The sequence below is a fragment of the Martes martes genome (assembly GCF_963455335.1).
Source record: "Martes martes genome assembly, chromosome: 18".
Lineage (NCBI taxonomy): Eukaryota > Metazoa > Chordata > Mammalia > Carnivora > Mustelidae > Martes > Martes martes.
In genome coordinates, this window is record NC_137906.1 from 38,396,691 (window position 1) to 38,420,511 (window position 23,821).

General features: G+C 49.3%; 1 protein-coding gene across 8 annotated transcripts in view; it reads right to left on the reverse strand.

The window, feature by feature from the left end:
- Positions 1-752: 752 nt before the first annotated feature.
- CLUAP1 (clusterin associated protein 1) overlaps positions 753-23,821 on the reverse strand; it is a 33,123-nt gene continuing 10,054 nt past the window's right edge. For 2 of the 8 annotated variants that reach the window (XM_080829756.1, XM_080829755.1), the window contains exons 6-14: positions 21,119-21,202; positions 18,431-18,564; positions 15,359-15,500; positions 13,064-13,136; positions 12,119-12,196; positions 7,822-7,929; positions 5,459-5,514; positions 5,149-5,205; positions 753-2,160 (exon numbers count right to left, since the gene is read on the reverse strand). In XM_080829756.1, the coding sequence (XP_080685882.1) occupies positions 2,014-2,160; positions 5,149-5,205; positions 5,459-5,514; positions 7,822-7,929; positions 12,119-12,196; positions 13,064-13,136; positions 15,359-15,500; positions 18,431-18,564; positions 21,119-21,202 (879 nt within the window). In that variant the 3' untranslated portion in view covers positions 753-2,013. The remainder of the gene's footprint in view (positions 2,161-5,148; positions 5,206-5,458; positions 5,515-7,821; positions 7,930-12,118; positions 12,197-13,063; positions 13,137-15,358; positions 15,501-18,430; positions 18,565-21,118; positions 21,203-23,821) is intronic. The other 6 variants (XM_080829760.1, XM_080829758.1, XM_080829761.1 and 3 more) reach the window with 4 other exon arrangements.

Genomic DNA, 23,821 nt, shown 5'->3' on the forward strand with positions numbered 1-23,821 from the left:
CCCCAGGCCAACCCAACAGCTGGGATACTCACGCAGCGTGCTGTTGTCATCAAGGGACTCCGCTTCCTTTCAGACGGGCGACACTGACAATTATAGTTAAGATGCTACCGAAAGGGCGCTTGCAGGTCCTCCTCCCGTCCCGGCTACAAGGGAAACAGTTCTCGAATCGCCCACTGGAAGTCCTTGGACTTTGCTCTCATTGCTGCCGCCAATAAAAATTAAGGACTTAAAAAATCCCTCTACAATGTCTGTCAATATACATGTTGTAAAGCATTTTAAGAGGTCCTTTAATTACACAGTTTAAACAGTAACAACCGTTGACAATGATCTAAATACCAGTTTTCCACTGACCTACTCACACCGTCTTCTCTGGGGCCCGAGTCTGCTCTCATGCTTGGCCAAAACCAATGACACGAGGTCCCAAGGCACGTGCACAACCTGACTGCTGGGTCTGTCACAGGAGGGACAGACAGACATTAGTAACTGTGATCAGTGCTTAAAGCTCCTTGGCTGACAGAAGCTGCTCGAGCAAGGAAGTGCCATTCCACGGTGAGACTGTGCAAATCAGGTAACCGAGGGATGAAGGATGACCCAGAAGGAGGTAAAATAATAAACCGCCCACTGCATGGGCACCTCTATCTGTGGAGGGGGGTTACCTGCGGCGCGGGCCACGCTCTTGCTGTAATGGCCACGAGAAGCAAGCACCATGTAAGGAAGACAGAAATGCCTTTTTTTTTTTTTTTTTTAAATATAAGGCAGGTCTGACTCAGGAAACCCAAACTAGAACATCCAAGAAGACGCGGTGACTTCCACACCTCAGAAGCCACAGCCTCTGAGGGGTCGGCGCGGCTCCCGACACTCCCATTTCCCTGTTACCTCATCATTCACATCTCAGATCGCCAGTGAATTAACTGAATGCTTAATGTTTAAAAAAGGGGTAATCTCTTATGTAGGAATTAGGAAAAGAAAGAGAAAAAAGCAAAGATAGAAATAATTGTCACATCGTCTCCTAAAAATTTACGTGTACCACAGTAACCTATGAACTTCTATGTATTTACGTTATAGTGCAAATAAACAACGTAATTATACTTTCAAGTAAGACTTATATAATGATATAAAAATATGGAATTAAATACATTTATTATGAATTAAATAACTTCGGAAAACTTCTGACTTTAGAACTGAAAAACAAATGAAAACCGCTCTGTGTTTTCCACATCAGAAAAACAAAACGACTCCATCTGTCACTTCTCACTTCACACCAGGCTAATTATTCTAGTGCTACTCAATCTAGCGCATTCCAGTTCATCTTTTAAGAGTCAGAAACACAAGTGTGTACGAACACTTCTTTATTTGCTTTCCTAAGGAGGAATGCCAACCTTCTGAGAGAAAATGGAGCATTTATATTCTGCAGCGTATCTCTGTTACCTGATCTTTAAGGACAGTGGGTTTTCATCTAACTTAGCTAAAGTTCATTCAGAACATTTTAGCAAAATACATTTAAAGCTTGGTATTGTGAACATACAGAAGAAAACAGGATGACAAAATAAAAGCTAGAGTTAAAAGCCGATGTACAGTAAGTGTCCCAAACTGTACAGGTGAGGAGGACTCGGACTCTCCCCCCCAATTCCTAAAGAGTCCTGGCACCCAGCCCCATGTCCGTCCCCCCAACTGTGAGAGGAAAACAGATCACAACAATAGCCGAGACCCGATGCCGCCATCCCTTACTTCTCCTGGGGTGTCTGTCCCAAACAGGTGCACCTCTAAGAACACTCGCATCTCCCACGTTTCAGGAGACAAGTAAGACCAAACCCACATCCCATCTGGGGCTTCAGTTCTCGCTGAAGCTCTGCGGGGTAACACAGGGGAGGCTACAGAGCAAGCAGGTGGTGTTCATTAACAATGAGTCCAGCTGGTTTAGTGAACAAAATAGGTTTCCTTCCTAACCTTCCAACTTCCCTTTTACCTATAGATCTGAGGGATTTAATCAGTGTGGTCCTTTGGGCAAATGGGTCAGAAGTCATTGTCGCTCTCATCCAGGGGCTCAGGCTTCCGGACCCTTCGAGTGGGCTTAGCTGGCGAGAGAGCAACACTCTCATCTTCCAAATCGTCGTCTTCTTCATCCCCCTCCATGTCAATCTCACTGTCCTCGGAGTCCTCCTACAGGAAGACAGCAAAGACAACTGAGGGCCCGTCTCACTCCCTGCAGCGTGTCAGCCGAGACCCTCGCTCGTCAGCAGCTCAGTAACCAGCAACGCCCGCGTGTAAAGGCGGAGCTGGGCTGCGGAGGCGTGAGGGGGGACCCCGGGCTCACACTGCTGGCGGAAATACACACATGACTGCATCAGCTGACCAGTGACCTCCAGATGGCAGCGTGCAGCCGCAGGGGCTGGCTTCCCCACGGAGGTCTCAGCAACGCCACTGGCTCTGCACCGCAACTCCCCAGACCCCGCTCTGCCCCTGGGGAACCAGACACCCACCAGAGCACAGCAAGGAGGGCGGGGCTTGCAGATCAGGAGGGGAGGGTTTTTTGGTTTGCTTGGTCTTTGCCTTTTACCGGATTAAGGATGGAAAGCCACACAGGGAATCAGTATTAGGAGCAAAATAAGAGGAACGCTCTCCCCATCGCCTAGATCTAGGGTGACCAACTCGGCCAGGTTTTAAAACTGCAGGTCCTGTGTCCCAGGTAAACCAAGATGGCCAGCCCCTCGAGCTAGATAATTCCCACCAGCATACATACATGCGGCAAATTCCTTCTTGAAAACACAAAGCAAAACAAAAACCCCAAAGTGTATCCCACCTTCCTCTCCAGCTGCTCTGCCCTGGTCCTTTACCAGGTCCTTTACCAGGTCCTTTACCGCAACAATGAAACTCCTCGAAGGAGTTCTGAACCCACGACCCTGCTGGTTTCCCCTCTCACTACCTCCTCCGCACACTCAGCAGGCCTGCACCTTGCCAACCCACTGAAACACTCAGCGGATTCAAATCCAGTGGTGAGTCTCAGGTGTCTCCCGACCTCCAGGCTGCATCCGGCGCAGGACTGCTCCTTCCCTGAAAGCGAGTCTGCTGCAGGGCGCCCTTCCGTCCGGCCGCCTGCCCCACCTCGCTCCGGCATCGTCCCAGTCTCGCACACCATCTCCCTGACTCTGCGACTCGGCTCAGCTCAGAGCCTTGTGCCTCCTCTTCCCTTTCGACTCTCTCCCCTACACAATCACATGTACCCTTGTGGCTGGAAGACCACCTAGTTACGATGGCTCCCAAATTCAGCCAGCCCAGACCTGACCTTGCACACCACACTTGAACTCCAACTGGTTACTCAACCCCAGCACGCAGATGGCCGGCAGGCGACGCACGTGCAGAACGTCCGAACTCCTGCGCGGCTCTCCAAGCCCCTGCTCAGGCCTGCCCCAGCTCCGGGAAATGCAGACTCTACGCGTACTGTTAGCCCATCATGACCCATTTCTGTTTCTCTCACAGCCCACGCCCAATAACAACACTTCAATGTCCTGACCTTGGAAACATCCAGAATCCGACCACTTCTTTACACCTCTGCTGCCACTACCTTAGGCCTAGCCGCCAGCACCCCCGGACCACTGCCGACGCCTCCCGACGGGTGTCTCTTAAATGTTAGCTCTTGGCACCGCAGGGCTCACGATTTCCGGCCCCTTCCCACTGCGCTCAGAGAAACTCTGGGTCCTCGTCACGTCCTGCGAAGCTCTGCCTGGCCCCTGCTGCCTCTCGCCGCTCCCGCCCCCAGCCCACTCCACCCCAGTCACGCCACCATCTCTGGTCCCTGGGCCTCGGATGCCCCTCCCTGCACCACATCCTTCCTTCCATTCAGGCCTCTGCCCAAATGTCACCTTACCAGAGAGATATTCCCAGACTTCCCAAAAGACAGCAATCTCCTCCTTCAACCCTGTCACTCTGTTCCTGAACTGCTTTGTTTTTCTACTTGCCACTGTGACCTGACGTGCCCGTTGATTCCTGCTGGAATGTAAGCTCCCTGAGGACAGGGACGTGCAGCCCATCACCTGTAACACTTGCAGGTAACAGCCACTCGGTACGTATCTGTCAAGTGGGAGAGCGAGCCTGTGAAGGAGAAGGCCGCGTGCCTGCGGGGCGTGAGGAGGCAGCACCCCGGAAACAAACAAGCGACACAAGGCACAGGGGAGACGTCAGCTGGAGCTCGGACATTCGCTCTGCGAAAGCTACACGCATGACCAGGCAGATCGGAAGACAAGATGCCAGACGGTGCTGTCCGGGCATCCCCAGCACCCAGGCCAGACTTATTTCTACCTCGAATGGGTAAGATGGATGGGCAGAAGCTACAAACCACCCATCCCTGACTGTTAGAAAATGCCTGACGTGGTCGCTCTGCTTCTCTAAGACCGCCTTCTGTGATCTCAAGGCTCGATCTTCCTTGTGCATCTTGGCCAGCAAACCTGAGTGACCTCTCTCTCCCTCTGTGGATTTTGGTCACAAAACATACTGTTGGTACTAAATAAAGGAATCTTTTGTACAAGAAGGTCAGGCTCAGGCTCTGTCCCTGTGTAGCCACTACTGCCATGCTCCAGACACATGTGGGAACGACCTGATAAGGAGGTCTGTGGTCTGTCAGTCTAATCACCCTGTGCCTCTGGGGCCTCACAGGCTTGCCAGAGGCTGCCACAAAGAAGGCAGGCCCAGGGTGATGGATGGGGCAGCCCTGGAAGCAGGGCCCCATTCCAGTGAGTTTCCCCATCAGTATCACCTCAAGGACACGCAAGGTGCCAGCGGCCTGAGGTCACAGCCTCCTGCCCAGCCTGACGACCTTGTCTCAAGAGAGCCTCCTTTTCCTGTTTCCTCCCCAGAATGGAACCGAAGAGAGGGTCGGTCTTGACCCCGGGCCCTCAGCAGGTTCCCTTCTTTTCCAGGTTACACTTCAAGGGCCTGATGGCCTTTCTCATCTCTTGGCTCAGCACTCAACGCTCCTCTCCTGCAAGGGACCTCCAGGCAACGGCACCATTCACTACAGGCCTGCTGCGCGCGGCTCTCGCCCAGGAGACAGAGGCATTACTTCTGGGGAAGGCTCTCTGGTGGCCCTGAGTTGGCTAACACACACACACACACACACACACACACACACACACAATGAAAAAGAAAACCAACCTGCTTCTTGGAGCTGGAAGTCTTGCATTTACCTAAGAGAGCTGGTGCTGCTTCCATCTTTGGAAAGCGAGAATGGAAAGAACAGTGAGAAGGAGAAGAAGGTGGGGGGAGGGCAAGCACATGCACCTGAAAAGAAAAGAGCCAACCACAAGCAGAGAAGAGTCGGGCTCCTGGAACTCCAGCGCACAGCCAGCAGCGGGCCAGGCTGGGAGGCAGCCCCTTGCGCTCAGCCTGTTGGCTCAGCCAGTCTATGAGACCAGCCCGGGAGCGCGAAGAACAGAGTTGCCAAAGGGAGCTGGTCGGGACTCACGTCGTCATCGGAGTCTCCGCCCTGCATTGTGCCCACGATGCGTTTGCCAGGTCTTCCTGAGGAGAACCAAAGTGTGAAGAAATCATGAAAACCTTGTTTAAAAAAAAGGGGGGGTTGGCAAGAAATGGCATTCAAGATTTGTTTCCTTTAGAAAATTGGGAAAAACAAGAATCAACTAAAAAATTTACTTAAGTCTCATCTAAATGATCAAAACTGCCAAGAAACAGTAATGGACTTTCCACATTTCCACTTTGAAAAAAAGGCAAAGGGCAATAAGATACAGTCACAACTCAAACCGGAACACGAAATATGCATCCTGGACACGTTTTCAGAAAAACCACTGAACCCCACTCTGAGTATCTACGTGGTGGAAGAGCTGTGCCATCTGCTGAAAAAAGAAAGGCCGCCTCCCCGACGGACCAGTGTTACTGGTATCTGAGCTCCGAAGAGGGAAACTTCTAAGGATCGCTACTAGTTCATCTTTCAAAACACCCACATCGCCTCAGTGATTCTCCCCTCTCCTCTGGAAGTCATGGTCACCTGGCTGTGACTTCTGCAAACACCCAGGAGCTGTCCTTCCCTGGCGGGAGGCGGACAGCCACTCTCACACCCGACCCCTGAGAAAGGAGCACCCGGGACCTAGGTCCACGCTGCGCGGCGAAGGCAGGGAGGGCAGCTCAGGGAGGAGCTCGCTCGGGACAGGCCTGGAATGACCACCCTTGGTCAGATAAAATGCAAACCTTGTGTTGTCTAAAGCACTTATTTACAGTTCTGAGATTTTCCTTCTGGTGGCTGGGCGGTCAGCAGAATTCAGGAGCACCAGGGCCTCTATCAGGGTTTCCTGAGACGATCACATCCCTTTTCAGAGCCTCAGCTCCCACCTGCAGAGTGGGAGTCATGACCCCTAGCCTCTATTTGCATGATGAAGCTGTTAAAACTAAGAGGAAAGGGACGCCAGGGTGGCTAGTTGTTGAGTATCTCTTGATTTCAGCTCAGGTCGTGATCTCAGGGTCATGGGATCAAGCCCCTCGTTGGGCTCCACATTCAGTATGGAGTCTGCTTGAGATCCTCTCTCCCGTTCCCTCTGCCCAACCCCCATCACACCCCTGCTCACTCTCTCTCTAAAATAAATTTTAAAACCTTTAAAAGAAAAAAAAAAGACTGGGACACCTGGGTGGCTCAGTGGGCTAAGCATCTGCCTCCAGCTTGGGTCATGATCCCAGGGTCCTGGGATCAAGTCCTGCATCAGGCTCCTTGCTCAGTGGGGAACCTGCTTCTCCCTCTACCTGCTGCACCCCCTACTTGTGTGCACTCTCTCTCTGACAAATAAATAAGTAAAAATCGAAAAAAGAGCAGTTAGCAGCAAAACTTAATATAAAATGAAGATAATTTACCTCAGAAATGTACCATGTATATAAAAATGCAAACTGCTCCAAAAATTAACAGCCGGTAGATGGATGTTTTAGAGACAAATAAAAAGCAATTTAGTAGTATCTACCAAAACAAAGATTTATATAACCTTTGATCTAAGAATCCCACGTTTAATGGTACAAACACTGCAGATAAGCAGAAAGATGTATATACAAAGGAAAGAGGAGAAATAAATATTTTTTTAAGTATCTTTTAATATGCGAATGCCCAAGTAAATTATGCTTACGGTCATGCTACAGAACACTCTGCAGCTGTCAAAAGAACGAAGCAGATTTCTAGTTTACTGACATGGAAGGAGTTCTGATATATTTAATAATTTTTTAAAAAATCAAGTGGAGAGTATCGCTTCTCGGCCTTTTGGCTAAGATCAAGTGAAAAAATCAAGTGGAGAACAATACACAAAGTCTGGTACCATTTAGGTTAAAAGATGTCTCAGCCGATCTTTGTATCTGTATTTCACTGTAAATGTGTGGAAAGGCAATTTGGAAAGACACATCCCCAAGCCACTGACCAGGACCCCTCTAGGGTGGAAAGTGGGACACGAAGGAGACCCCTGGGGACACCCACATCTGCTCCACAGATTTTTTTTTTTGCTTGAGTGTTTAGCAGTGAAAAAGTAGGGCCTAGAAGATCTTTAAAAGACAGAGACGGTTGTGTGAATCCCTTCTCTATGCACTGGTTCTCTGATCATAGGGGACGCCACTGCACTAAGAGCAGTTTGGACCCAAAACAGGTAGAATACAGCTCCGTGCCAGAGGCCGGGGATTGCCGTGGCCTCTGTGAGAAACCCAGGCCACAAAGAACAACCAGCTTTTCTTGGCACACAGGTAAGAGTATTAGCAGCAAAGGTGAGCAGTTGAAGGGCTTAGTCCGGCTACACAAGAGGCAGCGTTCTGGAAAGGACGTTCTGGAAAGGAAAGCAGCCGCGGTACCTTGCATGAGCACCTCCATGGCCGTCCGCGGCTTGGACAGCCGCCTCTCCTCCAGTTCACTGTCAGATTCGTCATCTTCCTGGATGTCAATGTCCGAGTCATCATTACCTAGGAGAACACAACAACGCAGAACGAAAGGGTGGCTCCATCATGGCTGCTAAAACAGCTTCCATCCACAAGGCTCTTGTGCAAAATCGTCTGCACTTCTCAGCCTTTCTTTCAGTGCGTTAGATTTTATGAGACTCGGGATTTGCCTGTAGATACTTAGGAGTTAACGCAGACAATGATACACTGGTTAATGTTTGGTTTTTTTTTAAATAATCTTCCAAAGCAAGGCATCAGAATATATCAACTAGAAACACTATGCTGGCAGCTGACACTAAAAATTGAATAGCTAGCTGTCAAGGTAGCTGGAAGTTCTTGGTTAGTTGGGGGGAATCATTCTCTGTTCAGTGTTACCCCAACTTGAGCTCTTTGTGGATAACAAAGATGAGGAAGCCGAACCCCCTGCAAAGGTGAGTGACTGCGCCAAACAAGACGGAGACCAGGCCAGCAACGGCCAAGCGTGCCTGGCCCGAGGTAGATGGCGACCTAGTGCACGGTGACCGGAGCTGGTACTCAGGCCAATGCTTCCAGGAGAGAATTCCATCACGGGCATATATAAAGAGAGATCGTTCTCAGTGCAACAGCCTTACACACTGATTTCTTAAATACTCTCCTGGACTCTGGTGGGACGTTTCCGACAGTGAACGCAGAGAAGGAGCGCTTCCACAGTGGAGAGAAAAAGCTTTCACCGTCCAGCCCGACTCCCTGTGACCGGGGACGGAACTGAAGGAGTCTGCAGTTGCTGTTCTGATCACTGAGTCAGAAGTCAGACTGGAAGGACAGTAATTGTCGATCTATGAAAAGGCTCTGCTTAGCCCCTGCGATAGGGGGTAGGGAAACGGCCGCTGCATCCAGCTGGGCATTGAGGGAAAGGGCTCCACTTCCCTCCCCGTGGAGGACGAGCCGTGCTCTCCGCATGGAAAGGCAAACCTGGGAGCCTGGGCAAGCATGAGGACGAGCACCCAGCACGGGCCTCAGCACAACCGAGCTGATGACTACCACCACACAGAAGCTTATTCAAAGAACATGCTGAAATACTAACACAAATTCCGGATTAAAATGAAATTCCTATTCAACTTTGCTCACTTTTGATCTCATCCAGGAATATTATGACATTGTATCATTACCTCAAGCAACATAAATCAAGTATGAATTTTAAAGCATCAACACCTTTCTCAGGCTTAATATGATTTCTTCTGACAAACTCAAGCCAATACACTAAATTAATGCATGCTGCCACTGAAATCACCAAGTCATCAGGGATGCATTAAAATGAAGTATGGCGAGGCACCTGGGTGTCTCAGTGGGTTAAACCTCTACCTTCAGCTTAGGTCATGATCTCGGGGTCCTGGGATCGAGCCCCGCATCGGGCTCTCTGCTCAGCAGGGAGCCTGCTTCCTCCTCTCTCTCTGCCTGCCTCTCTGCCTACTTGTGATCTCTCTCTCTCTGTCAAATAAATAAATAAAATCTTTTTTAAAAAATGAAGCATGGCAGGGTGCCAGGGTGGCTCAGTGGTTAAGTGTCTGTCCTCGGCTTGGGTCATGGTCTCCAGGTCCTGGGATCAAACCCCCCGCCCCCGTCAGGCTCCCTGCTCAGCAGGAGAGACAGCTTCTCCCTCTCCCTCTCCCTCTCCCTCTGCCTGCCACTTCCCCTGCTTATGTGCTCTCACTCATTCTCTCTCATATAAAGTCTTAAAAAAATAAAATAAAGTATGGCAGACAAGAGCGCCCATAAAATTCAGAGTCAGGAATAGTCTTCCCAAAGGATGGTGCTGAACGACTGGACAGCCCTATACCCAACAATGAGGCTGGAGCCCTACCTCACACCACATGCAAAAATTAATTCAGAATGGATCAAAAATCTAAATAACAGTTGTAACTATAAAAGTCCTGGAAGGAAACCTAGGGGTAAATCCTGGTGACCTTAAATTAGGCAGTGGTTTCTTAGATATGACACTAAAAACACAAGTGACAAAAGGACAACTGACGGCGTGGACTTCATTAAAACTTCGGGCAGCAGAAGCCATCACCGGGAAAGTGAAAAGACAGCCCAGAGAGTGAGAGAAGATATTTGCAAATCACAAATCACGTAAGGATCTAGTATCCAGAATCTATGTAAGAACTCTAGCAATTCACTAATAAAAAATAACCCAATAAAAATGTCCAAAGGACCTGAATAGACACAACTCTCCAAAGATTTATATGATTGGCCAATGAGCAAAGAAAAGATGAATCATTTCATTAGCTATCAGAAGAATTCACATCAAAACCACAATGAAGATACACTTCATCCCCACTTAAACTACAGGCAGTTTCTTTGTGTCTCCTTTGAGATCAGCAGAGTCCAAATGTAATGCCTGCTGGCAGACGTAATTTCAAATCATTTAGTAATAACGTTAAAGTAAACAGGAACAGGTAAATTAATTTTAACTTAACCCAATATATCCAAAATATCATTTCAATATACAATGCAAAATATTAACTAATGAGTAACTCCACTTTTCTATCGTACTAAGTTTTCAAAACCTGGTGCAGGGGTGCCTGGGTGGCTCAGTGGGTTAAAGCCTCTGCCTTCGGCTCAGGTCATGATCCCAGGGTCCTGGGATCGAGCCCCACATCGGGCTCTCTGCTCAGCAGGGAGTCTGCTTCCTCCTCTCTCTGCCTGCCTCTCTGCCTACTTGTGATCTCTGTCTGTCAAATAAATAAATAAAATCTTTAAAAAAAAAAAATCTGGTGTATATTTTCCACTAACAGCAAAGCTCAGTTTAGACCAGCCACACCTGAAGTGCTCGAGAGTCACACGTGGCTTGTGGCGAGGTACTGGGTGGCACAGCTCCAGCCTCTGAGCTTCCTGAGCGCCTCACGCATCCCTGTGTCCCGAGCGCCGGCACGATGCCTGCCTGCTGGATCCAGGCAGGCAGTAAAGTAAGTGTTAGATGCACGAATGCCTGCTCTCCAGTAGAACATAAAAATTAAACCACAGCAAGGTTACTAAAGGGCTTTCTAGAAATTTCTCAGTCATTTTATGAATGTACCACCAGCAGCGAGGTTTAAAAGGATGGCGGGAAGATGAAGGCGCTACTGCTAGTACAGAGCATCGGAGCAAAACACCTGGCCTTGTTCCTACAGTGTTCTCCTATCTCCAAGCACTCAGACTTTCTCTCTCTTCTTCAAGTCCCTTCCTCCAAACCCACAAAGCCAGTTTGGTGACTTCAACTCCTGCTCAAAAGAGAAGACGGGAGCATCAGATGGGAGCCCTTCAGCACACGATCCGCCTTCCAGCCCGTCTGTCCTGCCTGAGTTCAAGTCCTGCATTCACACATTCAGCAGAGCTCACTGCCTCACTGGGCTCTGCTTCCCACGTTCTGACAGACTCCCGGGACTCTCACCTGGTACCTCCTTTCTCCCCAGATCCACAGACTGAGGCTTTGCTTCAACAGCATCTCCGATTGAGGCCTACGGAGACGCTGCCCCGTATTTAAAATACAATTCCATCCCACCCTCTCCACCCGCTTCTCTGCTCTACTGTCCCCCCAGGGCATTTTTTACCTTCTGCATACAGCTTGCTCTATGCTCGTCTCCTCCCTGGCAAGTACACTGGTTAAAGCAGAGATCCCTGTCTTTTGTCCATTAATGAATCCTTCACGCCCAGAAGAGATACTCAACAATGCTTCTGGCACTCAATCAGCTGCCTGCAGAGTGGTCTAAACACGATGATCTCTTCCAGCTCCTGGGTTTTGCTCATTCTTGCCCATAATTCATGTCTGCGCTCTATTAGGTTTTTCTTTTCAGAGAAGTTGTTCAGAAAGTCTTCCTTTTTATATCGGCCCCCCCAATCCCAATTCTCTGGGCAATGTTCCCACATATATAGCGAAGCAAAGAAAGACAGAACACCCTAAGAACTTTCGGCTGAGCAGAACTGAGAACAGTCCTCCATATGTTCCTACCTTCTTCGCCCATCCCAAGCTAATTAAGTGCTATCCTTCATTCAGCTGCTTTAAGCTGGAAATTATTTTTCCAAAAAAAGCTAAATCAGAGATGCGCCTATGAAGGCTTGTCCTTCAAGAGATCCCAAACCTACAGATCACAAAATTAAGTCTGAGTTCAGAAGAATAAAGCAAGATCAGTGAGAAAGGCCTCACGTGCTGGCCTGGGAACAGAGGAAGGTGCAGCCAACCCATCAGGGCTCTTACCTGTGCTGGGCCTCTCGGGAGGGGATAAACTCCACGCAGGCTTATCACTTAGGGCCGCTTCAGGCTCTCCTGGCTGACCTGGAACCATAAAGGTGAGGGGCTGCTTTGGCTAGAGAGGCCCTTGGAATTCCCTACACTTGCCCCTAAAGGATTTTCCAGCAGTCCCTATTCTCCCTGCAGAGTTCTCTGAGATTTAGGAGAGAGAGGCATATAACAAGTAAGGAGAGAGATACAAAGAGAGAGAGAGAGAGAGCTCACATACAAGCCTGAAGCCCCAGGTATGGCATCCTCAAGCACAGGAGAATAAAATATTTCATCGCAAAAAAGAGAGCAGCAAGCAAGAGAAGGAGGCAGTCTGAGACACGCAGCATGAAGACCGCGCGTTGCCACTGGCCCTGAGGCTGACCTGACGTCTCGGTCAAGTTCACGGGTGAAGCACGCTAACTAGTCGTGGAGAACGGTCCTCCCCAGCACCGAGCTCCTATATATAGGTAACTCCATTTCCCTGCAGATGACAGCCTCGCTGAATCACCTTGGGTCCCTGGGGGCCTAGGATGGGTATGTAGGTAGGGGACTCACTCTAGGCAACTGAGCCATTTGCATGCACGGCATCACGACACTCGCTTTCCATCGGTCTGCCCGAAAACGAGGCACCCTACAGACCTCCGAGACCCGGCTCTTTCCTAGTTACGTATTATCAGCAATTCAAACCAACAGTAGCCTTCAAACAGGAAAATGGTATTTTAGGTGACAAGAAAACCAAAGTGCTTTAAATGTTATGTAACTTGAACCAGCCCCTTAAGCTCTTGAGTGAATTAAAACGGTACGTGATACAAAACTTGTGAGAAAACTGCCTTTTGCAAAGAAACAAAACACACACACAGGTTTTCCGAGGCCCCCAGCACTCGCCCGGGGAGCCCGCGCTGACCGGGAGCCTGGCCTTACTTCCGCTGCGGAGCAGGCGCTTCTCCTCCTCCTTCAGCTTGTTCTGCATCAGGCGCAGAGTGTTCTCGGCTTCCTATGGAACAGCAAACACAAGACTCAGAAGACAGGACCCTTTTTCGGGCTGTTTTATTATTCTTTAGCATCTGGGTACATAGAGCTAAGTCCGGGCTGCAGACCCCGCGGAGATCTAAACTACGCCAAGAGAACGAACCCCGCCGCCGGAGCACCGGCTCAGGCCGGGCCGCTCGCCCCGCTCTCCGCCAGCAGCAGCCCAGAGAACGGGAGGCAGCCAGAGGGGGCGCCGGCCCTCCCAGCCCTGCGGAGAACGCAGTGACGTGGCGAGAGGCCATCACGTGTGACCACGGGTGCCTCCGTGGGATGCGGACACGGGAACAGACGCATCAACCATGGGACAGTACGGGCCTCCGAAGACTAAAGTTCTGCACGACTCCAGCCCCAAAAGAGGCGAAATGGTGACACTGAGGATGAAAAGAGAAAGAAAGAAATACTCGTCTAACTCCTAGGGGGACAAAAGCTAATGCTTCAGGTGGGCTATATGGCCCTGATCACCGTGAAAAGAGAGAACGGGAGAGGAGACTGGCTTTTAAAACTCTGTTGTTCGAAACATTAAAAAGAGAGCACTGTTTCGTGCACGAGCTAGCGCGAGGGGCCAGCACGGTAAGCACAGGGCGGAGGTGCGAGCACAGGAGACCAAGAGCCGAGCAGCTGCCGCAGGACGGAGGGATGCATCCCGAGACACGCTCCCTGCTGCCGGCGCTCTCTCTGCCCGCTCAGCGGCCCCACACGACAGCGCGGAAGGCTCACTTTACCGTCACTGGCCCAGACACCCACCTTTTTTTTTTTTTTTAATTTTTATTTATTTATTTGACAGGCAGAGATCACAAGTAGGCAGAGAGGCAGGCAGAGAGAAAGAGAGGAGGAAGCAGGCTCCCCGCTGAGCAGAGAGGCCAATGTGGGGCTTGATCCCACAATCCTGGGATCATGACCCGAGCCGAAGGCAGCGGCCCAACTCACCAAGCCACCCAGGCGCCCCACAGACACCCAACTTTTAAAATGTCCTGAACTCCAGGCTCTTGCCACTGCCCTCCGAATGTGCCTGTCCTGGACCCCCGTGGCTCTGCAGCCTGCCCTCACCCTAGAACAACGGTGGCAGCGGGCTCCTGGTCGAAAGAAAGGTGCCTGCAGGAGTGCGACACCCGCCCCTAGCCAGGCCTCCTGTACCTCAGAGCAGCTTCACCTGATCCAAACACCCGGGTTTGTAGGAAGGCGAGCGGAACCTTTATACCGAAAGCTGTCAAGGACAGCGTGAGAAAGGGAGACTGTAGACCGATTTCATCATGAACACAGATTCCAAGTGACCACTCCTGGGGTAAGTAGAAATATCCCCAAGGCATAAGGACAATTAAAAAACTGATAGTAACGTGGTCCAATTTCCTTTGCTCTGAATTCTGTGTTTATCAGCTCACGGGACCTGAAATGCTCTTTTCTAAATGGCCTTGAACACTGGGATGAGAGGAGCCTGTAAGACCTCCGGTTCTGGGTCATACACATTTCCCACAATAATCAATAAACTGCATTTCCTCTTTATTTTCCTCCTCATCTCTGATATACTGGTTTGAATGATTCAATTAACCAGGGAAAATCTTTCAGTGAACCGACCGAGCAAGTTTTTAGATCTTTACCCAAGACCAGTTACCTAGTCTGTGGGACTCAGTGCGAATTAAAATGCATTTTAAAAATTATGAAGAATTTCGGGGCGCCTGGGTGGCTCAGTTGGTTAAGCATCTGCTTTCAGCTCAGGTCATGGTCCCAACAGGGTCCCAGGATCGAGTCCCGCATCGGGCTCCCTGCTCCATGGGGAGTCTGCTTCTCCCTCTGACCCTCTCCCCCTTGTGTTCTCTCTCTCTCTCTCTCTCTCTCTCTCAAATAAATAAAATCTTAAAAAACAAACTATGAGGAATTTCAAGCCAGGGACAGCCCAGCACTGAAGCAAGCGCAGGCTCTTCTAAGCTGAGTCTGTGCAATGACACGGGTCCCACGTCAGTCCTGCGTGTGGTCCAACTGACCAAACCCATCAGAGAGCCGACAACCCTCGAGTCCAGGCTACACTAAAAGCAACACAAAAGAATTACATGAGCAATCCTCAGACTTGATCACGGCGAAAAAACACTCACAGATTTACTTTTCCCACAATGCCATTTGCCAACGGACGCGTCAGCGCGTACATACTGACCCGGCAGAACAGTCTGCGCGGCCTGCGGGCCCAGCACTTGCCTCAAACCTCTCTTGCTCCATCCTATGATGGTCTTCGAGCTGCTGTTCCAGATAAGCCAGATTTCGAAACTTCTCTAGATAAATGTCGTACTGCTTTTGCAACTCCTCCTCGATCTTCTCATATTCATCCATAAACGCTGGCCTGGAACAACCGAATGAAATAAGAAGTGAAAGATTAATGAACATACAGAACTTTGAAGCTAGCACTGTGAGTTCCAGGTCCCGTCATGGTTCGCTGTGGAAAGCCTGTAGCTGGAGACGGTTCTTCAACTTGTAGCTGCTTAAAGTTAATTTTCCAGGGCGCTGGGGGGTTCAGATGGTTCAGCACCTGCCCTTCGGCCCAGGTCATGATCTCAGGGTCCTGGGATCGAGCCCCGCATCAGGCTCTCTGTTCAGCAGGAAGCCTGCTTCCTCCTCTCTCTCTGCCTGCCTCTCTGCCTACTCGTGATCTCCGTCTGTCAAATAAATAAAATCTCTAAAAATAAATAAATAAATCAAAAGCTCTCAGGGGCGCCTGGGTGGCTCAGTGTCTGCCTTTGGATTGGGTCATGATCCCAGGGTCCTGGGATCGAGACCCGCATCAGGCTCTCTGCTCAGTGGGAAGCCTGCTTCTCCCTCTCCCTCTCTCTGCTGGTCCCCTTGCTTGTGCATGCTCTCTCTCTCTCAAATTAAAACAACAACAACAACAACAAAACCACCCCAAAACAATCAAAAGCTCTTTGTAAAAATGTGAAATAATCCTGAAAGTATGAAGGCTAAAGTAAAAATTACTCATAATCCGGGTCGCCTGGGTGGCTCAGTTGGTTAAGCAACTGCCTTTGGCTCAGGTCATAATCCCAGGGTCCTGGGATCGAGTCCCATGTCAGGCTCCCTCTGACCCTCTGCCCTCTCACGCTCTCTCTCAAATAAATAAATAAAATATTTTAAAAAAATTGCTCATAATCCTATCACCATATATAAGCACTTAATAATTGATAAGCATTCTTCCAGACTTTTCTATGCATGGATACATACATGGCACACATTTTTAAGCATCATTAAGTTTATTATCGTCAATGAAGCTTTGCAGTCTTTTCTCTTACTCAACATGCCTTGGATTTTAATAGACTTAAAAAGTTATCTTGTATCACATACACCTTGGTTTTGAGGTTTTGAGTGTAATACTCCGCTGTCTGGATGCTCCAAAATGTATTCAGTCCCCAAAAAAGGGAAACGTGGGTTGCAACAAATTAAAGCTAAATTTTTTAAAAAGACTTTATAATTTTTTTTTTTTCTTGAGAGAGAGAGATTGCACACAGGGAGGGGCAGAAGGAGAGGGAGGGAGCGGACCCTCAAGCAGACTCGTGCTGAATGGGGGCCCGACATGGGGCTGCATCACGACCTGAGCTGAAACCAAGAGTGTAATGCTTAACTGACTGCACCGCCAGGCACCCCCAAAGCTGAGGTTTAACAATATAAAATCGAAAACCAAAACCATTAACACAAAAACCTGTTTCAACTGGTTTGCTGAATCTATTCTTTTCTCTTATTTTTGAGCTTAAAGGGAAAACTTTTTTTTTTTTTTTAAAGATTTTATTCATTTATTTGACAGACAGAGATCACAAGTAGGCAGAGAGGCAGGCAGAGAGAGAGAGAGGAGGAAGCAGGCTCCCTGCTGAGCAGAGAGCCCGATGCAGGGCTCGATCCCAGGACCCTAGGATCATGACCCGAGCCAAAGGCAGAGGCTTTAACCCACTGAGCCACCGGCGCCCCAGGAAAACTCTCTTCTTTTAACAATATAAACAGGGGTGCCTGGGTGGCTCAGTTGGTTAAATGTCTGCTTTCAGTTCGGGTCATGATCCCAGGGGTCTGGGATTGAGTCCTCCGTCTGGCTCCCTGCTCAGCTGGGAGCCTGCTTCCCCCTTTCCCTCTGTGCACCCGCCGTGTACCACGCGGTTTCCGTGCTCTAATAAATAAATAAAATCTTTAAAAAAATAAATAAGGGGCGCCTGGGTGGCTCAGTCGGTTAAGCAGCAGCCTTTGGCTCAGTTCATGATGCCAGGGTCCTGGGATCAAGTCCCACATCAGGCTCCTTGCTCAGCAGAGAGCCTGCTTCTCCCTTTCCCTCTGCCTGCCTACTTGTGCTTTCTATCTCTCTGTCAAATAAATAAATAAATAAAATCTTTTAAAAAGATAAAAATACAAACAGATACACTAAAAAATAATAAATAATCTTTGGGACTAGAGCAAAATACAGAAACTTCTACTGAAAGGCCATGAGGCTTAACAAAAATGAATTTATGCCCAAGAGGCAGAATTTTTTAATGAGACACACGTATCAGGTGGCCCAGACTACAAAGGTGGAAGGGGCATGGGCTTGCCTGTGGCTGCCGCTCCCTGGGTTACTCATGTCCGGCAGGGGCAGTGGCAGGGTGTGGGCCAGTCACCAGTATCTCCAAAAAGCATGACATTCAGACAGATGCAGCAGCTACACAGATGGAGGGAAGAGAGAAAAATAAAGGCAGAATGAAAAGGAAGAGTAGTGAGGCAGGAGAAAGACTGGCCAGAGACGGAGCAAGAGAAGGAGGGGGCGAAATGAGTGAGAAAGGCCCTAAGAAAATGTGAGGAACCCACTTGAAAGGCTCCGAAGACCTGCACGGTGCCATTCGCAGTCCCTGGAAAAAGGTCCTTTCAGAGAGGGAAAGTCAAAAGAAAGATGAACTGGTGAAGAATTACAAAGGTCTAAAATCTGCTCAAACCAAGAAATGGTAGCGTGCTTCTGCTTAAACCTCGTTCATGGCAAGGCACAGATCTTAGGAGACGAGCCTTGGGTGACTTTCACCCTCTGGGTTCCCTTACTCTGCCCTGCATTCCAAGAAGCCGTAGAACCCTGAAGGGCGGTTCGAGAATGGAGCCGTTTCCCAGGCATACTGAGAACAGTAAAGACAACGAGTCTGGCAGGGCGCATGTGCCCCCCCCCCCCTCAGTCCAGATGCCCCACGCCCGAGGGGCTACCACCACCAACCACTTGTCCTCACGCTGCTAGAACGTGCAAGGCAACTTTCCACCCGCTCTTCCGGGGTCTGGATCTACCTGACGCTCTGCAGAGTCTGAAGCCGCTTCCGATTTCGTTCCAGTTCTAACTTCCTCTTCTCGATCTTGGCTTCTAGGTTAGCCTCGTCAGAGGCCACGTTGTTGAGCAGATCTTTAGTCTTCTGCACCTGTGCCTGCATCCAATAGGAAATGAATGAGACGAAGGCCCAGGAAGCCACTCCCACGTGGCTCCCGGAAGAGAGGAATTCCATAGCTCCTCAGGCACAGCGACACCACGCTGCATAAAAGCAAAAGTAAACACACAGAGCACACTCCCCCAAGCGATCGCTCGGTTAGCCGTTTCCAGAAAGGAGGTCACACAGGCCCAGAAAAAATGATCATCCTTTCCCCTGAGAAGAGGGTGTTTGTAGCCACGGAAACAAGGGAGGATGGAAGGAACAGTGTCCCGAGGAGAGGGAGCAGGCCCAGACGTCGCGCGCGGTCACTGGCTCACACTGCTGCTGAACCGCTCTGGCTTGTCAGTCTGCCTTTATTCTCACTGGTCCGCTCACTCCCCAGTTAAAAAACATCTGTGTCACAGAATATATGCACCAGGGGACAAAAAGAAACATCAGGTGGTCCCAGCCCTCGTCCACTGCCTGCTGGGACTGAGAGAGAAGGTTTCCCCTCCCTCCGGCTGGCAAGTACACCTCAACCACAGACTAAAACAGGGAAAGCGGTTCCCTCAGTGGACTGAGCCTTTGGGAGGGAGCCTGGACAGCTGGAGCAGAGAAACAAAGCGAAGGGGAAGAGAGATCACGGACAAAACCCGCAGGCCTCTCTGCTGCATCACAAGACCAAGTTCATCTGACAAGCGGAGGTCAGAATGAATGCACGGTCTTCACCCCCGTTTCGCCTGGGAAGCTGGCCGGGTCAGGCCTACGGCTCAGTTGCGATCTGCCGCATTAGGAACCACTCTGGAACCAGCCAGCTGAGTGTGCCACTGCCTTCCGGGTTCTGTTGTGCCAAGTCTGCCTTAAGTTCCTGATGCCCGACACGGGGTTCTCCCCCCAGTACTTCGGCACAGTGTGTCGCGCCCCACAAACTGAGTGACTGCCTACCTGCAGGTCTCTGAGACACTACAGGGTCCACGAAGAAATCCTCGAGGGAGCCCAGACACTCTCTGTGACTGTCAGAGACAGCGTATATCTGGAAGCAACCATTTTTATTCTTTACTTATGGTTAAACTTTTTTCAACTAAGTACACTAATCATTTCATGAAAATAATCATACCACTCTCCATTCGAAAACCCCACAAGACATATGAGTTCACTCTCACAGGAAGACGAGGCGAGTTTCTGAACAGCGCACACTGATGGTGACTCTTCTCTGAATCAGTCAGACTACACCTAGTGAATGTATCTGACTTCAAAAACAAAAGCAATTTTTTAAAGGTCTGTGATGCGCAAACATGAAATACCAGCGGGGCACCAGGGTGGCTCAGTTGGTTAAGTGTCTGACACCCAGTTTTGGCTCAGGTCACGATCTCGGGGTCATGGGATCAAGCTCTGCACTGGGCTCTGCGCTCCACTGGGAATCTGCTTGATACTCTCTCTCCCTCTGACTCTCGCCAGCGCATGCACACACCCAGACACTCTCTCTAATAATCTTTTTAAAAAACTGTGAAAAAAAAGTATCCATGTGATAAACACAATTTCCCCTAGCCTTCTGAAACAAATGGCCTACAGATCATAACCCCAGTATTCATGCTATTGCTTTGGTTTTGTTTTCAGAATTATCCCGTATCATGGACCTTTTGCAAGCACAGACACGTTAAAAGGTGCTCACCATCCACGGTGCACGCCCGGGGCTAACACTGTGTGCCAGCCATACTTCAAGAAGAAAGAAAGAAAATGGCACCTGGGGGGCTCAGTCAGTTAAGCATCTGCCTTCTGCTCAGATCATAGTGTCAGGGTCCTGGGATAAGTCCTCTGTCTGGTTTCCTGCTCAGCGGCGAGTCTGCTTCTCCCTCTGCCCTTCCCCTGCTCATGCTTGCATGTGTGCATGCACATGCTTCCTCTCTCTCTTGCAAAATAAAAAATCTTTAAAAAATAAGGAAGGGGCGCCTGAGCGGCTCAGTGGGTTAAGCCTCCGCCTTCAGCTCAGGTCATGATCCCAGGGTCCTGGGATCGAGCCCCACATCGGGCTCTCTGCTCAATGGGGAGCCTGCTTCTCTCTCTCTCTGCCTGCCTCTCTGCCTGCTTGTGATCTCTGTCAAATAAATAATAAATAAAATCTTTTAAAAAAAATAAAATAAAATGAGAAAGAGAGAGAGAGAGAGAGCTCTGTGCCCAGGTTTCAGCACCCAAATAAATAAATAAATAAATAAATGGAAAACCTGAAAAATCACTTAAATGCCCAGCAGCAAGGAAGTGGTTAAAGTATGAAGAGTCCATTAAATAGAGCATTACTTATGAAAATTGTTGAAGAATTTAAGCAAATTATTAAATTATTAAAACTGACAAATTTGGGGGGAGAAGTTGTTCATATTTATAACAAGGGGGGAAAAAAAAGAAGTAAGTAACCTAGAATGTATCCTAGAACATCCTCTGCATTTCCCATTTCCCCTCGATCATACCCCTTCTCTGTCACTAGGCCCAGGGTTGGTGTGTCTTAAGTAGGCAGGGAATAAATCAGTATTTTCAAGTTCCAGGCACAAAAACATTAAATAAAAGCAAATAATCTTACCAAAATATCTTTTATTGCAATTCTCATCACTTTTTCAGTCTCGTTTATTTCCAGAGGCCTGGCAATAGCTTCTGTTCTCAATTCCTATGGGAAACAATGAAATGGAATTACACACACTTTCAGAAAAGCAATTCTCAAAACCAATCCCCAGATCTGGATGTGGCTTATGGACTAGTTATCAAAGTTCCATCACAGGGTGCATCTCTGATGCAGAAACACTTCTTCTAGCACCTCTTCCAAATGTCTTTTCTTTTTTTTTCTTTAAGTACTCTCTACACCCCAATGTGGGGCCTGAACTCACAACCCTGAGATCAAGAGTCATGACCTCCACCAACTGAGCCAGCCAGGTGGCTCCAGGTCTTTCTGATCCTACCACCAACCTGGCCTCCCTCCAGTGCCCTGGGCCTTCCCCAGCTAAAGGCCCACATCCCCACAACACCAGGGGGGCAAAACTGGGCTTACCCTCATCATCTCTTCTCCCAAATTTGCTTCTTTACTTGTATTTGTTCAGGTGAACCCCAAACCAAGTGCAGCTCAACCAGCTGTCCGAACCCCCTGCCAGCCCTATTATCATCATTCCTATGATTAATTTCCTCTAAGTTGCCTGTCACTTCTAACTGCAACCAATGAGAGGAGTCATCTTGTCCCTGCCCCTAGCATTAACCACTAACCAATCAAGGGAGGCATTTGTGCCTATCACACCAGTGCCAGCAACTTCGGAGACATGGGATTTTAACACCAACACAGTTACGAGGTTCCTGCAGCACTTTCCCCAACCCAGGCTTGGGCTTCCTTTATTCCACAGTACCCCTCGGGCCCCACACTGGTGGAAAGCTACGGAGGGCACAGATCACAGTGCCTTGCCTGTCTGTGGTTGGTGCCAGTCCTCAAAGAATGTTAGCTGAGTGTATGAAAAAGCAACACTGGATGGGGGATCTTCTTCAGATCACAGCTGTACTGAATTTGAGAAGTACCATATTCATGGCTCCCATGGCAACACTTCGGCCACTGGTTATTTCAGTTCATGACAGGATGGTGCTAAAAGTCCCCAGTAGAATCCTGGTTGAAGTCTCACCATGAAGCCATAGCCCTTGGTCACAGTTACCAAGTGACCAGCGCTTGACAGGTCTGTCTCTAGGTCTGTCAGAAATGTGCGGAGACACATGCACACCACCGCACTATAAAGAGAAAACACGGAAGGCCTGGGGAGCTGCCTCGTTAGTTATCTAAATTAGCTATGAGATAGGAGTGGCAGCTTTGTTCTGTCAACTGGGCAGCTGGCCAGCCGCTAGGTTAACACATCGGCGACGCTGAGTGGGCATCCCAGTCCCTGCTCCCCGTCTGCTCCTGGGGCAGAAACGAAAAGCCAGAAGAAAATACCATTACACTAGAGCAGTGGTGCCAGAAGGCAGGCCAGGCCGAGAAGGCGGTCATGGCTGACCAACCCGAGTGGACTAAAATGAATTAAACGCATTTAATTTAAAAACACTAGAGGGCGCCTGGGTGGCTCAGTCGGTTAAACGTCTGCCTTCCGCCTGGGTCAGGATCTCAAGGTGGTGGAATCAGGTCCCAGATTCGGCTCCTTGCTCAGCAGGGAGCCTGCTTCTCCCTCTGCTTTCTGTTCCCCCTGCTTGTGCTCTCTCTCTCTCTCTCTCTTGCTCTCCAACAAATAAATAAATAACATTTAAAAACAAATAAATGAAATAAATAAAAACACTAGAGGTGAGGGGCGCCTGCGTGGCTCAGTGGGTTAACCCTCTGCCTTCAGCTCAGGTCATGATCCCAGGGTCCTGGAATTGAGTCCCGCATCAGGCTCCTTGCTCAGCGAGGAGCCCACTTCTCTCTCTGCCTCTGTCAGCCGCTCTGCCTGCTTGTGCTCTCTCTCTGATAAATAAATAAATAAAATCTTTAAAACAAAACTAAAAAACACTAGAGGTGAGCATGTATGCTTCAAATGCCAATAAACCCTTACAGGTAAGAATTAAACAAGACTCCACTTCTTAAACCAGTGGGTCCCAAACTCTGCTGCATGTTAGAATCCCATGGAGATCCTTAAATGCTGGATGCCTGGAGGGCGCCTCGGGGCGCAGCTGGTTAAGCAACCAACTCTTGGTTTGGGCTCAGGTCAAGTTCTCAGAGTTGCAAAATATAGCCTCACACTCGGTTCTACACTCAGAGCAAAGTCTGCTTGAGATTCTCTCTGCTTTTGCCTCTGCCCCTCCCACCCACACATCTCTCTCTCTCTCTCTCTCTCAAATAAATAAATAAATCTTGAGGGGGGAGGCTGGATGCCTGGCTCTCACCCCCACACATTCTGATTCACTGCTTTGGGGACACCCCAGACATCAGGTGATTTAAAGGGAGCCCTACAGGGATTTTAGAAGCCAGACTCTTATTAAACAACTCGGTAAACCCAGTAGATGAACACGCTTCTCAGCTCACATTGGCTAGAAGAACTGCAGATAAAATTTTTATGGTGACACCAACTTCAGCTGATGAGTAATAACTGCCTCGGTCACGGGCCGCCCAACTCTGCTGCACGTGAGAATCACCCAAGACTTACAACTCCCAATGCCCAGGTCCACTCCAAACCCGTGACACTGGCATGGAAGCCAGGTACCAGTAGTTTTTACGGGACCCCACAGCTTCCCCCGCAGAAGCAAAGCGTGGGAACCACGGGCTCAGAAGAGCACTTTGTAGACA